Genomic DNA, 14,197 nt, shown 5'->3' with positions numbered 1-14,197 from the left:
GACGAAAACCTTAATTCGTCTAATTGAATGACCGCTGCCATGTTTTTTTTTTCTTTTTGGGTGCCTTGTTTTATTCTTGTGAACAGCAAAGCATCGTATATTCTTTCTTTCGATTTCTTTATTATTCTACTTCATACAAAACCTTGTCTTTCAATGACAATCCGAGTCTAAATTATGATACAGCTCTCACCTTACTCGGAACGAGTCGTTGATCGCATCAACATGATCGCCATGTGGATTGCCGTCGCTGTATGCATTCGTAACTTTCTCGTGTGTCTAAGACAGTACCGGCGAACTCGTGGCAAAATGTAAATCTGAAACAGACCAGGAAACGTTTAGGCTCGGACCAGTTTGTGCGATCTTGGGCCTTTTTTGTACCTGCTCTTGTTTACAATATTGGCTGCCTTGACGGATGCTGACTACGTGCCTTTTTTTGTTGTGTAGTCATATAGTGAACATGACTCAGGTTGCTGTATTTTTTGTTCATCGACTTATTTTCGGGTTGATCCCGCTTTTCGAACTCTCTGCTTGTGCCATTTTCCCTCTTCTAATATCGTAAGTTTACCATTCCAGGTGCTGGTTTTTGGTTTTGATTCACCGATGGGTCGTATTAATTACTATTTTTGGGTTCTGTGCACTAGATTATGGCATATTGGTCGGTAAATAGAGGAACGAGCCATTCCATCTGGGAGCTCGCTGAACCTCACTAACCGAAAAAGAATCGCTCCATCGCTAACGAGACATTGTGTCTTTCTAAACAGTGTATCTACTATTTTATACCGTCATGTTTATGCGTTTAATTATTTTGGAATCCGATCGCCACTCTTTGTGGATCAAAGTGGTGGGAATTGCGCTTATTCTAGTTCGATTCGCCGATTGGCCGTACGAACTTTGGTTGCATTCAACCTATCAGCATGAGCTGGAATTGAAACAAGCGGAAGGTATCTCCTGCTGGGCAGAATGGTACGTACATACTCGGAATCAATTCAAAGTCTCAGAATTTTGAGCACTGACAGAAAATTTAATGGATTTAAATTTTAGGAATGACGTTGTTATTATTCTTAACTTTGTGGGCGATGCATTGGCGAATTTATTCTTGAGTGGCATGTTTGTGCGAAGGTAAGAAGAGAAGTTCGGTGTCACTGCAGAAAAAGGAAGAATGTCAACTTTATATCCGCTCATTGTTCGATTTCCAGGTTGTACTTGCATATTTTGATGTCCCGCACACTGATGCATCGACAAAATCGAATAATTGAGCACATTGCTCGCAAATCACTCATATGTCTCATTCTCACGTTTGTCGTCAATCTCGCCATGAATCTCCTGAAAGCAACCCGTTTTATCGGCGACAGATCAGATGTAAGTATGATTTTTTATAAATGCTTGAACAGTGATTCTGTATATATCAGTGTGCATGACGGATTCTCATAATTTCTAGGCTTTCACCGTGTGGTTTGCACTTGTTGAATCCACTTTACTCGTAGAAGCGCTCCGTGTCGATCACGAGCATCTTCCAAATCAAGTCTTTTGCGAAAACTGCGGCATGGTAAACTCAAATACATCTTATGGAAGTCCTATGATTGGAACTGACAAAACAGTGATATTGTTGATTAGGCAATACAATATCGAAACTCCAAATATGATCCTCAACATCAATCTTCACTCGATTTTATCCACATGTCCAAAAATTCCAAGCGAAAATCTACCATAGACCCTACATTACGACCCGCGCCTCAGCCTGATCCGAACAATGTTTTGTCAACCGTCGATCCCGCCACCTCGCAACCGAGTCCGAGAAATATGGTGTCCCCGACCGTGGAAATACGAGATACAGCCTCAGCGCCAGTCTTTGCACTCACCGATCGACCGACCTCACCGACACGAGCCACCATTCCCGTTAGAGACGCATTGAATGGGCTTAATCGAAACGATCCTACCGCTTCCTTTTCATCCATAGAACGATCACGTCCTTTGGCTTACCGGCCAGAATGGAGTAATAACGAGTTTCGCATGTTCTAATTAATCTTAATCACTGATAATGATTTTGTGTGTACATACTTGAGTAAAAAGTAATCCAATGCCTTTCGGCAAGCTACTTGCTACTGGACGCCGATGTCTTGCATTCATCGGCATTCGGTTTTGTTGTGGGTCGTTTGAATGGCGTCGGTCGTTCATTTTGATTGCGCGCCACGAATAAAAAAACGGAACGGATGTTCTTCGTTGCCATTACATCCCGATTCCATACCGTCTTGCATGTTTCACACATGATGATAGCATGAATTTTCGCCCCGGAATCACCATGTTCTTTCAAATTTTGTACTCTTCTTGTTTGACATGTCGGGCATATCTGTGACGTGAGGAATTCGTCAATCATGACCACTCTGACTGGCATCTATGTATTCGTTTTTATGAATATGTTTATTGCTTTTCGCTTCGATAATTCTTGTTCGTTCCTTACCTTTCTTGCCCAGAAAGTTGTTTCAACCTTTTCACGATTGACGCAATTGGGGCTCTCAGCTTTCCCTTCATTGTTCCCGAAAGTGAGGCGTTTCCATATGCAACAATGATTGAATTCTTCTTATCACTCGGCGTGTCATTGGGACATGCTGGCTGCCATTTACCTGTGTCAGACGTGGGACGTGGACTTGGTAGATTATCGATGATCTTCACTTCCGGAGCGCTTTCTGTGTATTGCCTTCTTTTATAGGTGTCCTTGTTATATCCGCAAACATCGTAATATTCGCGAGTGGAGATCTTGCGAATTCGATGCGCTTCTGCTCCAGAACCATCCACAGCGCGAAAACGTCAGTCACCCCAGGGTCAACTCCGGGTAATTCGTTTCGGCTTCTTAAAAGCGAATTGCACGTCGGTGCCATCAGTGATAATTGTATCCCTATTGAACAATCAGCAATGACGTTGGGATGGGATTTCAAAAAGTGATTCGACGTTACCAAAAGATACAGCGGTCTGTTTCCAGACTTTCAAGCGCAGGAAAACCAATCTTCTCCATCTTAAAAAAGCGAAAATACTCTTACCGTGCAGCTTCTTTGCTTGTGAAATGTTCTTTTCGTTATGCCACTGGAGCATAGAAGCTTGGAAAATGACTGAGCATCAAGCGCGATGTGGCGTTTTTGAAATGAATACACCGGTAGCAGAGAATATCTCCTGCAACCCTTAGGGTCGGTGTATTTCAGAGGCTTGAAACATTCCTCTTGGATTGCGGTTTTCGTGGCCTCGACAAACTTCATCAGTCGCTTATATTCATCGCTCGCAGTAGGCTTGCACTTGAAGGGTATCCGCAGATGTGTTTTGTTCCTTATCGCATCACGCACCGCGACGTTCATGCTTGATACGACCCTCTTGGGTAAATTCTTCCCCTTAAATATCTGATAAAATGACTTACCGATCAGCTGTGCAAAAATAATTAAAATTAATAACGTTACTTACATCGTGCACATTTCTCGATACATATGCAGAAGAAACAAATGTTTGTGGGTCTTGTTCTTGAATAAACACTTTTCGCTCCATACGATTAAGAACTTGACGCATCCATGGTTTGTACTGGTGGGGATTTGCATTGAGCGACAGATCTTTGACAGACTTGGGTCCAAGAGAGAGTTCCTGATTGAGCTCATCAATTCGGACTTCTAGGGTTTCTGTTCGCTCGATCGAAGTGGGCTAGTGCGGCTCCTGATCTCCAGCCGCCTTTTCGTAGATAAAAGTGGCGATCGACCTTTTTCCGGAAACGGGAATGCTTGGAAGAAAAAATGAATCTTGGTCATCGGAAAGGCGAAGAGCGAACCAATATAAGTTACATCGCGAACATGCTCGACGACTTTCTGTAACTCGGCGATGAAACCTTTCGTTCCTGCAAGTATTTTTGAGCGAAGTTTTAATGATGGATGTTTGCTTCAGCTCGCTTGCATTGATGCGCTTGGGGCAATAGTTAGGCATGCTTTGTTGGAGGAGCGGCTATGGCCAGGTTGATGGCATGTCGGACAGACAACTGCAACACCATTCGCTGCCTTTTTCGTCGCTTTTTCCTCCGCCTCTTTGGCCTTCGCTTCATGCTTGGCACCGCGTTTCTTGTTCGCATGTTCAAACTTGATCTCGTTCTTGGTCTTTTTGGAAGTAGATGACGATGCTTCTCCTGCACAATTGAAGATCATTATCTTTTAGTTCAGCACAGGAAGTAAACTGGATGCAAGTTAAGTTATCTACCTTCTTGGGCGGATGTCGGACCTGCAAGGGTTAAATGCAGAAATGAGATCGCGTTACACAATGACATTCTGTAATCTTACCCTGGCTTCCATCGCTTTTCGCCTTTTTTTTTTTTTTGGCGTGAGCGGTTTTGATCCTTGGACCACGTTTTGGAATTACTCAGGGGGGAGGGGGCTGGAATCGTCATCGGATGAAGTAGGATTGAGGTCTAGAAAAGCAAAGATGTTCAGACAGCTTTTCATGCATCCGAATGATCTTTTCATACCGGATAATGGAGGTGTCGTGACACGTTTTTTTTTCCTTTTCGATCATGGTCAACCATGCGTCGTAAAATAAAAACCGGCAGGGGGAAAAAACGAAAAAGAGGAAAAGAGAAAGATTGGTAACTTCAATTCATGCCGCGTCAGTGATAAACAAACGAAATTGGAACACTGACCTATAAAGTCGCGTCACGCCAAGTAATATTCGTTGTGATAATTTCATGTGCAGAGATGAAAACGATGGGAACAATTTCTACTGCAAGCGTCTCAAGTAGCACGGCTTTCAATGGTTGAAGCAGCGGCCCAATACCATAGTCAGTACGTAGAATTTAGCTCTTTCATCAATAACTTGGCACTGCTGTCAAACTTTTTCTGCTTTGCCCGCTGCCGTGGCTGCTCCTTTGTCTCCTCCCTCCTCTCCTGTGGCTGCCCTCGTGCCCAGTTCTTTCCCTGTTTCCACTCCTGCTTCTCCTCCCTCCTCCTCTGTGGCTGCCTCTGTGCCCACCTCTTTTCCTGTGTCCGTGCCCGCGTATGTGCCCGCGTTCGTTTGCTCCTCTGCTGCGGCCATGCCTTCCCTTGCCGCGTTTTCTTTTGCCGTGCCTGCTCACGTTTCTGTCCTTGCTTCTGCTCCTGCTGGTGTTCTTTTCGGCCAGCCGTCGATGGACCAACAAGATCAGCGTTTCTTCGAAGAAGAAACAAAAGAAGAATACATCGACGATCCCAATTGACGTCGATCAACCCGACGAATTGATCGATTGGATGGACGTCCACCATTAGACGTCTATCCCCCGCCCCTACTAACGTCCATCCAGGATGCTTTACAGTCCCACTCGCGAAGGTAAGCTCCTGGAGTCACAAAGCAGATGAAGAGCCATATTTTAACTCGTTTTTATCATGTAGTCAAAGGCGATACAAATGATGATCGACGTCCAGTCCTTTTGATGATGCAGCACTGTAAGCGCTTTGCAATGACTAATACGTGCTGTGTGCTAATCTACGATGACGTTTCTGTAGAGCACCGGGCAGCATGCCCTATAAGCCTGCTGTGTTTAAACTTGGCGCCGGAGATCCACTACCGACTCCGAAGCAAGGAGGAATTGCTGGAGCATGAGCGATAAATGCTGGACCTAAAGTATCAAAAGGTAAGAACTTCATAGACGCTGCTTTGAAATATCATCAGGGTGCTAATTATGTATGATTCCATATATTGTAGGTTCAGCAACCGATCCAAAGAGAAGCCGATAGGACGATCAAAAGTCTCCTATCGGCTGTACCCATCGTACCGCCCATTTCCTGCCAGCAAAGCACGCCAGGATGCTTTCCCCACCGTTCTTCTTTTTTCACTGATGGGATCCTAAGTGAAAGAGGCCAAAAAAAAAAAAAATGAAGGTGAGATAATAATAAAAAAAAAAGAGAAAAAAAATAGGTAGGACGTATGCTAGGCTCAATAGCTGTCGCGATCCCTGTTACGGCACCGATACGGACGCGGGTTCCCCTGTATGAACTCACCGAGCCTGCTCCCCCAGCCCATCATACAAGTACGATCCAATTTTATGCATGTTTTGCTCCGAGTCTGACGCGGTTGAAGTCCGCCTCGACATGTACTTCCGGTAAGTCCACTCAAACAGTGAACCAAACCTTTACATCAGATTGTCTAACTAGAAAGAGCCCTTTTATATGTAGAGCACCTCGGCCAAGCCGAGGTTCCGCCGGCGAGGGTAGATCGCGTCGCATAGACGACGGATATGGCGCTGATTAGGGTCTGCAACAGCATCGGATTGTGCGCCATACAGGGCATGGTGAGGAAAGGGCAGTAAGTGAGGTCTGCAGGTGAGTTCTCCAGCGTAAATACCGTAGATGAGGGTCTCCCGTGGCGGGGATCATATGCGGCAGTGTAAGGTATGGTATGCGTCCTACCAATCTTACGGCCTCAGGATCCCATCAGTACCATTGTATATCATAGCATCCTGGCATCAATCTTTTGTATGTTTTCTCAATGCTGCATACAAGCACTTCCCCTTATATGTACAAAAACAACCTCTTTTTTTAAGGATGTAATATGTACACCAAAACAATATTTCTATACATTCGTATATTGTACGTTATCCCCAAACATTGTAATAAACCGTGCTTTGCTGGCTATCATTACAGTCTACTGATAATTTTTGCTAAACATGGATGAGCAGCAGGTGATGGCTAATTCGTCAACCTATTTTCTGAACGTTGATTCGTTTCTATCGAACAAACTTCATGAACAACTTTCAAGGCGCCTGAAGAGGTGCAGACCATCTTTTGCTTCGATGCAACAGAAGAATAGAGTACAATCTAGGTATGCGCTACAGTCGCCGCAGATAGATGAAGGAGCATACAGTGACCGGGAACTGACGAGTGAGGCCTCAGTCTATCTTAAGCGCGGGTCTACCATGAACTACTGGTGTTTTTCGCAAGAAATCTGATGTGGGCACGTTTTATTTCAATAGGCGAAGGGCGTTTCAGAATCGTGGCTTACGTAAGATCCACTGTCTCATTTCACGTAACAAATCATTTGCCTGTCTTCAGTGAAGCATTAATCCTAGAAAATTGCATACTATAACGAAAGAATATGTTTTATCTATGGTATTACTTGATCCATGGTTGTGCTTTCCAGATGTCTTGTTCGATTTGTCCGAAAATGCACTATTATTTGTAGTTCAAAAAGCTCATTCGTAGGTCTCGCTTTTCATAGCTTGTGCTACTCAAGATCTTGCCATGGTGCCTTGAAATCAACAGCTATCAGACTATAATATGGACGGTGGCTATACTAAACAGCTGATTTAGTTTCGCCCAAGGATAAACTAGGGTATGTAATGACGATGCATGTAGAACAATAAGAACCGCTTCGTAATGCTGGGTGACTATATCGGACAGCCTGAAATTATAGATCAGCTACATATAAAAACCCGCCTTTACATGCAGAGGTCGATATTCAACATCACTCTACACTAGTACCATAATTACTTGGCAAAATTTGCAGTGAACCAAAGCAATGAAATTTACTGCATATGAAATCGGGTCTAGGCAACCGTTTACTGAAACGTGGTCACCATTGGAACTTCTGTAGTCATAAGTGAGAATATTTATTGTGAGAGTAATGCAAACTGCCAGGGTCTGCTTATGCATGCTGTAGGTCCTTTTGCGAGTGAGTAAAGCTTGAAAAGTCAAAAAAGGAGAGAAAGATGGAGCCATATCATATTTTCTCTTAGGCATAAGCCGCAAAATCGTAAAAACTAATTTTAAGACTGTCTTTTGGTTACGCCTAAAGCTTCAATAAAAATAAATAAGTAGGCAAAGAAAGATGACAGTGGCCTTTTTTTGGCCAAAGCATCTGATGATCGAAGACCCGCAAACAAGCTTGCTTTTATCATTTCCATCTCCGCCGCGGTGCCCTTTTGCCAAATTTCCCCTCTGTTCTGTAACTGTGGAGTGTCAATTTTCTCTTTTTCTTTTTCCTTTTTGTATAAACCCAATTGCTTCAATATGATCGATCTAGACCCGTCAAGGGACTCAGATGCGGATCATTTACAAAGGGCGGATGCTTCAGCACCGGATCCCAATACAACGGTCAATCACCGTTGTCCGTCGTCAACCCTTCCCACAACAAGGGACGATTCGCCTTCGAGTCTGCATCGCACAGCAACCGTGACCAGTACGACGTCAACCTCTGTTAAAACTGAATTCGCAGAGGACACGCTATCGAACACGACAGAGAGTACTCAACATGCTGGAAATCCTCCAACTTCTATTGTCCATCCATCCTCAACGGTAGAAAAGAAACCGAAAGTGACCAAACGTGCAGCCAAAATTGCGGAAAAGCTAAAGAACAAAGCGGGCCGATCGCTGTTTGATACTGACGGTGATGTGAGTTCTCACAATATTCTGGAACCCAGTGCGTCGCCTGCAGGTTCCACACGCAATTCGCGTAAAAGAAAAGTGGAACTTGCCGATCCCGAGAAAACCGATCCTCCGCCTGCCAAGCAGTCCAAGCCAGCCAACACCACTGCAACATCACGTAAAGTGTCGCCTACAAAGATATCGGTCAAAATCGAACCTCACACCGACCGACCAACGACGCCTCGAAAAAAAGCGACGGAACGCAAACCAGCAGCGACGCATTCCACCACGGCATCGGACAAAACCAAAAAGCGAAAAGCTCGTGGCGAAGATGAAGCCATGCCATTGAAGCGAGCGCATCATCCACCTGTGTCAAAAGATGTTCAAAGAAGGAGCTCGCCTGCGGCACGGTCTCGGAAGGAAGCTTCGCAAACCCCGCGTCCCGTGAAATGCAGCACACAACGATTACTACGTACACCGAAAACGCCCCTCGATAAGCTTCGCAATGACTGGTTGATCGAACGAGAGACGCAGTTGCAAACGATTCTGGATCGCCACGATGCCGCGGTACGCGAACTGTACCATTTGGAAGTGTATCAAGATATGCTTTCGTATGATCCTCAAAAAGCGGCAATGGAGAAAGATGAGCGATTGATCAATGTAAGTGGTTTTAATACCAGCATTTAACATATCAGAGATGGGGTTCTTTTCTCACACCGATACACTTGGCTCTAGTATATGCAAAATTACGATCTTTGGGATCTTGTGAACGAAGAAGTGATTAAAAAGCAGCGAGATTCAGGAGCACGTGTCAATACCAGACACTCACTACATCATCGTCGAGCTTCTTTAGTGGATATGTTGCAGAACGAACTGGATCGGATGACACCTTCATCAGCCGCCGACACGTCCAAAGAGGCCGGCCCTTCGTTTGTGTCAACTTCCTTTGTACGCACGGGCACGGGTATCAAACGGTACAACCGACAGTTTCCAACGTTGGGTGATTATCTCGGCTCGTTTATATCCCTAGAGGATAATGAAGATATCACACCGGAAGAAGCACAGCAATTGGTTGCCAAGGAGAGAGCGGTCCGACAACGCCTTGCGGCACTTAATGAACGTGGCGGATTTTCCACCCAACTGCAAGCGATCGCCAACCGACGACCTCAAATGGACCGTGTAAAGCCAAATACCCATCACAACGTGTTACTGACTCAAGTGGTATCGTCTGCAAAGCTTTTTCACAGCAACTCAAAGTATCGACGTAATGCAGCGAGGAAATGCGCCAAGGCCGTTGACCGTTATTGGGACGCTATACGTACCCACGATGAACGTTTGCAAAAGGAGGAAATGAAACGAATGGCGCGACTGGCGAAATGGACCGCGCAGCAAGTCAAGAAAAAGTGGAAGATTGTAGAGAGAATTTGCGAAGCCAGACATAAAGAAATCCTCAAAGAAGAACAAGCAGAGAAAGGCCGTCGACATCTTGAACTGATTCTCGAACATTCCGAACAGATGCTCGGCGTTCGTATGGAAGAATTAAGTTCCAGGAAACCAATGAACACAGATTTGCCGTCGGAACACGGTTCGCAGGAACAAAGACAATCGTCATTACCGCTGGAGGAACCGCTCGATAAAGAACCTGTTCTTTTAACAGACCAGGAGACAGCTGAAGCTTCATCCGCTCCACATGACGACGACAGGGACTTGGGAATCGAACGTATCCTTGACGATGATGAAATAACGGAACATTCGGTGGATACTGCAGAGAACGACGTGAGGCACGGGAAAAGTAAAGAGAACGTACCGATCACATCGCAGCAGGACGAGGAGGCTATGGAGGATATCCAACAGGATACGAATACGAGTGTGGATACGCAAGAATCATTGAATGATCAGCAAGATGGTTCACTGTCGGATCATCCGGAATGGGAAGAAGAGCAGGAAAATGATCATATCATTCAACAGGAAGGTGAAAGTGACGACGACGATGAGCTGGCAGATCTCACGGCTGATCAGGACCTATCCGTCGAAGAATTACTGCGAAAGTACCATTATCGATTGTCGAGTGATGAAGAAGCGTCAGAAGAGGAAGACGAGCATGAACACGACGAAATGTCGGAAAAACAGGATCATGGTAGAGGTGCACACACGATCGAAGATGATGAGGAATCAAGAGGAGAAAGAGCGCATTCTGTGAATGAAGAGATGGAGGATAACGAAGAACAGCAGGATGACGATGAATTGATGGAGGAGATTGTGTCGGTGGATGACAATGAGGAAGCCAACAGAAGCGGTAGCCGGCTGGATACCCCTATACCAGTGCTTTTACGCGGCCAGCTACGAGAATATCAGCACGTTGGCTTGGATTGGCTGGCCAGTCTGTATACCAATGGCTTGAATGGAATTTTGGCGGATGAAATGGGTCTTGGCAAAACGATTCAGACCATCGCACTCTTGGCCCATTTGGCGTGTGAAAGAGGGCTTTGGGGTCCTCATTTGATTGTGGTGCCTACGAGTGTGATTCTCAATTGGGAAATGGAGTTCAAACGATGGCTTCCCGGGTTTAAGATATTGACCTATTACGGTAATCCCCGAGAACGAAAGGAAAAACGACTAGGGTGGTCAAAGGAAAATGCGTTCCACGTATGCATTACATCGTATCAACTGGTGTTGCAAGATCAAAATGTGTTTCGACGCAAAGCTTGGCAGTATCTGATTCTGGATGAAGCTCACCATATCAAGAATTTCCGCTCACAGCGTTGGCAAGTCCTGCTCAACTTTAATTCGTCGCGCCGTTTACTTCTCACCGGTACGCCGTTGCAGAACAACCTCATGGAATTATGGTCTCTGTTGTACTTTCTGATGCCTAGCGGCGTGTCAGAAACGATGCCTATCGGATTTGCGAATCTTCGCGATTTTCAGGAATGGTTTTCGCAGCCTGTGGACCGCATGATTGAAAGTCAGCAAGGTATGGATGAGGAATCGCGTGCTGCCATCCAGAAACTCCATACGGTATTACGTCCGTATTTGCTGCGACGATTGAAAGCCGACGTGGAAAAGCAAATGCCGGAAAAACATGAACACATTGTCTATTGTCGGCTTTCCAAGCGACAACGGTATCTCTACGACGATTTTATGAGTCGAGCAAAGACCAAAGAGACCTTGGCGAGTGACAATTTCTTGAGCATCATCAACTGCCTTATGCAACTTCGCAAAGTGTGCAACCACCCGGACTTGTTCGAAGAACGACCGATTCTCACGAGTTTTGCCATGACGGATGAGGTACAAGAGAACGGTCAGTACATTGAATCGCTTGTGCGGCATCGTTTATTCGGCATTCAGTCGAAAGCGCAGTTCCACGTCGATCTTGGGTTCCTCAACCTGGTCGTCACGACGCACGAATCTATGGATACCCGAACCTCGGATCTGTATGACCGATTGGATGCGACGAAGCAGTTCCTGAAAGAAATTGTGCGTCATCAAAAACTCGTGGATGCAGCTGAAGCGCGTGGTTTTACCCGTTGCGATTATCACGACTTGAAGAAATACGCCAAATACCAACAACTGCGAAAACATGCTTACACGGCTGAACGGTGGCGCACGCTTTCTTATATCAACAGTTATCGATGCGCGCAACGACCTGTGTACGGAATTGATACCGTGACAATGTGCCGGTCCATGACAGCAGGTTACTATGTCAAATTCTTCGCTACGGCCTCCGATCCACGATGTTACTTGGATCGCAGCGAAGCCATTCGACAAGCAGTGACCAGTTATCGAGATCGTATCGACACGAACCTGGAGATTCTCGAACGCTACGGATTCGTTACGCCGAAAGCCTTGATTTACCGACCCACCATACCAATTCCTCTCGATCTTCCTGTGGAGACTCAAAAGCAGATGCGCCTCATGCTTGACAATGACATTTTCCATCCTATTTATTCCCGATTGTCTGTTGCGTTTCCTGACAAAAGACTATTACAGTACGACTGCGGTAAATTGCAAAAACTCGCGACACTGTTACGTGAACTGGCGGCTGGTGGTCACCGTGTGCTTATTTTCACTCAAATGACTCGTGTCTTGGATGTCCTTGAAGCGTTTCTCAATATGCACGGCCATCGGTATCTTCGATTGGATGGTGCTACCAAAGTGGAAAAACGTCAAATATTAACAGAGCAGTTTAACAATGACAAACGTATCCTGGTGTTCATCCTATCAACACGCAGTGGCGGTCTGGGTATCAATTTGACCGGAGCAGATACGGTGATTTTTTACGACTCTGACTGGAATCCGTCCATGGTATGCATAATTTTTTTTTCCATCAATGCTCATTTTTTTGGATCTAGCTAAAAGGTACTTGATTTTAGGATAAACAATGTCAAGACAGGGCCCATCGTATTGGTCAAACGCGTGATGTTCACATTTACCGCTTTGTAACGGAATATACCATTGAAGAGAACATCTTTAAAAAGGCCAATCAAAAAAGGTAACATCTTGCTTTCATGAGAAGCAAAAAACAAAAACAAAAAAAAGCGATGCATATACGTACAATATGGTTCTTGGTACTGAGTTTTTACTTTATTTTAGAATGCTGGATAATGTAGTGATTCAAGAAGGTGCTTTTACTACCGATTATTTCAACAAGATGGATTGGTGGCGTGACTTACCGGAAGTACGATCATCGGAACAAGCTTTGCATTTGGAAAGAGATCATCGGGACGCGAACATGTCGTCAAGTATGGATATGGAACGCGCCTTGCTTGAAGCTGAAGGTGATGAAAACGATGCTGCTGCGGCTCTGGCGGCGCGAAAGGAACTCAATATGGATGAACATGAATTTGAAGAATCGACAGCCAGCACGCCACAACGACAGAGTAGTGTGGTACCTTCCACCACGTCTCGTAGTGCGTCGGAATCACCGGATCCAGGTGAAGCGTCCAGTCAGATCGTGGTTCCCCGATCTTCATCGATGACGGAAGAAATCAAGCGAGTCAGGGAAATCAGTGTTTCTCGACAGGCGACGCCTGTGGGAGAACATGAGGAAGAAGAGGAAGACCAGGAAGAAGAGGATACCGAAGAAATGCAACTGGGAGTGGGTCATGTCGATCAGTATATGCTTCGTTTCTGGGAACGTGAAGTATTCGGTGTCTATTTAGGGTTCGGTGGACTTCCTGAACCCGAAACCAACAAACGACCATCAATCATGGTGCATGACCATTGATGCGCATGATAGATATGTACAGCAATAAGCTTTTCGTTTTTTTTTTTTTTTGCCATTTGTAAATATCGGAAATATGAACGCAAAAAAGGAAAAAAACAAAGATGCCAGAAAAAATGGACATCATCCAATGTCCTTTTCTTTCTTTTCCTTTTGGGAACGAAATGTACGTGCTATAAAAAATAATTGACAAGGTTATTGTTCCAAGGATCAAAAAAATGACGCTCGTCACTGTATACATGAAGCCGGATCTGTGCAACGGTTTGTTTATCCTCTTTGGGAGTGGGGGTTATGAATACTATTGCGGCGGTTACCTCATCAATCGACCTTAATTTTTTTAGGAAAAAAAAACCTTACTGTTGCTGATTTGCAAACTTTTGCACCGTCATGGTTGTTTACTTTTTTATTTACAAAGCTATTATACAATACATGGGGAACGTGAGTTCTCTATCCTGGAGAAATTTTTCGGATGCAGTTGGTTCGTAGTGCATTCGATCCTTTTTTTTTTTGGCATCCACAGACCGCTTTACACCCACATGGGTAGTGCAAGTGTAACGATGGTTACCGTAGAATGCAGCAGCGCACTGTATTTGAGCGAGGCTTTTTGGTTCTTCGTTCTGGCTTA

At 45.0% G+C, this 14,197-nt stretch overlaps 6 protein-coding genes across 6 annotated transcripts; 4 read left to right on the top strand and 2 right to left on the bottom strand.

The window, feature by feature from the left end:
- The first annotated feature begins 34 nt into the window (after positions 1 to 34).
- On the top strand, positions 35 to 1,121 carry BYT42DRAFT_552615 (uncharacterized protein). The gene is made up of 4 exons (XM_051566399.1): positions 35 to 308; positions 445 to 555; positions 642 to 963; positions 1,042 to 1,121. Exons 1-3 carry the CDS (start codon positions 175 to 177, stop codon positions 661 to 663), a joined length of 267 nt encoding a protein of 88 aa, XP_051428438.1. The 5' UTR covers positions 35 to 174; the 3' UTR covers positions 664 to 963; positions 1,042 to 1,121.
- On the top strand, positions 524 to 1,847 carry BYT42DRAFT_23303 (uncharacterized protein). Its single transcript, XM_051562626.1, has 6 exons — positions 524 to 555; positions 642 to 963; positions 1,042 to 1,119; positions 1,197 to 1,359; positions 1,439 to 1,546; positions 1,599 to 1,847. Exons 2-6 carry the CDS (start codon positions 785 to 787, stop codon positions 1,599 to 1,601), a joined length of 531 nt encoding a protein of 176 aa, XP_051428437.1. The 5' UTR covers positions 524 to 555; positions 642 to 784; the 3' UTR covers positions 1,602 to 1,847.
- Positions 1,848 to 2,754: 907 nt separating this feature from the next.
- Positions 2,755 to 3,823, bottom strand: BYT42DRAFT_23285 (uncharacterized protein). Its single transcript, XM_051562624.1, has 3 exons — positions 3,448 to 3,823; positions 2,952 to 3,386; positions 2,755 to 2,893 (listed from the first exon to the last, which is right to left on the bottom strand). The coding sequence occupies exons 1-2, from the start codon at positions 3,547 to 3,549 to the stop codon at positions 3,012 to 3,014; spliced, it is 477 nt and encodes a 158-aa protein (XP_051428436.1). The 5' UTR covers positions 3,550 to 3,823; the 3' UTR covers positions 2,755 to 2,893; positions 2,952 to 3,011.
- Positions 3,824 to 3,911: 88 nt separating this feature from the next.
- Positions 3,912 to 4,288, bottom strand: BYT42DRAFT_609666 (uncharacterized protein; the record flags this gene model as incomplete). Its single annotated transcript, XM_051571295.1, has 2 exons — positions 3,912 to 4,150; positions 4,222 to 4,288. 2 exons carry the CDS (start codon positions 4,286 to 4,288, stop codon positions 3,912 to 3,914), a joined length of 306 nt encoding a protein of 101 aa, XP_051428435.1.
- A 479-nt stretch (positions 4,289 to 4,767) lies between these two features.
- Positions 4,768 to 5,209, top strand: BYT42DRAFT_609665 (uncharacterized protein; the record flags this gene model as incomplete). Its single annotated transcript, XM_051571294.1, has 2 exons — positions 4,768 to 4,799; positions 4,924 to 5,209. The coding sequence occupies 2 exons, from the start codon at positions 4,768 to 4,770 to the stop codon at positions 5,207 to 5,209; spliced, it is 318 nt and encodes a 105-aa protein (XP_051428434.1).
- A 2,637-nt stretch (positions 5,210 to 7,846) lies between these two features.
- Positions 7,847 to 13,889, top strand: BYT42DRAFT_23236 (SNF2 family N-terminal domain-containing protein). The gene is made up of 4 exons (XM_051562621.1): positions 7,847 to 9,011; positions 9,087 to 12,653; positions 12,722 to 12,840; positions 12,942 to 13,889. The coding sequence occupies exons 1-4, from the start codon at positions 7,998 to 8,000 to the stop codon at positions 13,573 to 13,575; spliced, it is 5,334 nt and encodes a 1,777-aa protein (XP_051428433.1). The 5' UTR covers positions 7,847 to 7,997; the 3' UTR covers positions 13,576 to 13,889.
- The last annotated feature ends 308 nt before the right edge of the window (positions 13,890 to 14,197 follow it).

Source organism: Radiomyces spectabilis (assembly GCF_025331425.1).
Source record: "Radiomyces spectabilis strain NRRL 2753 chromosome Unknown BYT42scaffold_1, whole genome shotgun sequence".
NCBI classification, from domain to species: domain Eukaryota; kingdom Fungi; phylum Mucoromycota; class Mucoromycetes; order Mucorales; family Radiomycetaceae; genus Radiomyces; species Radiomyces spectabilis.
The sequence above is the reverse complement of the archived record's forward strand: the minus strand, read 5'-3'. Positions and strand labels throughout refer to the sequence as shown.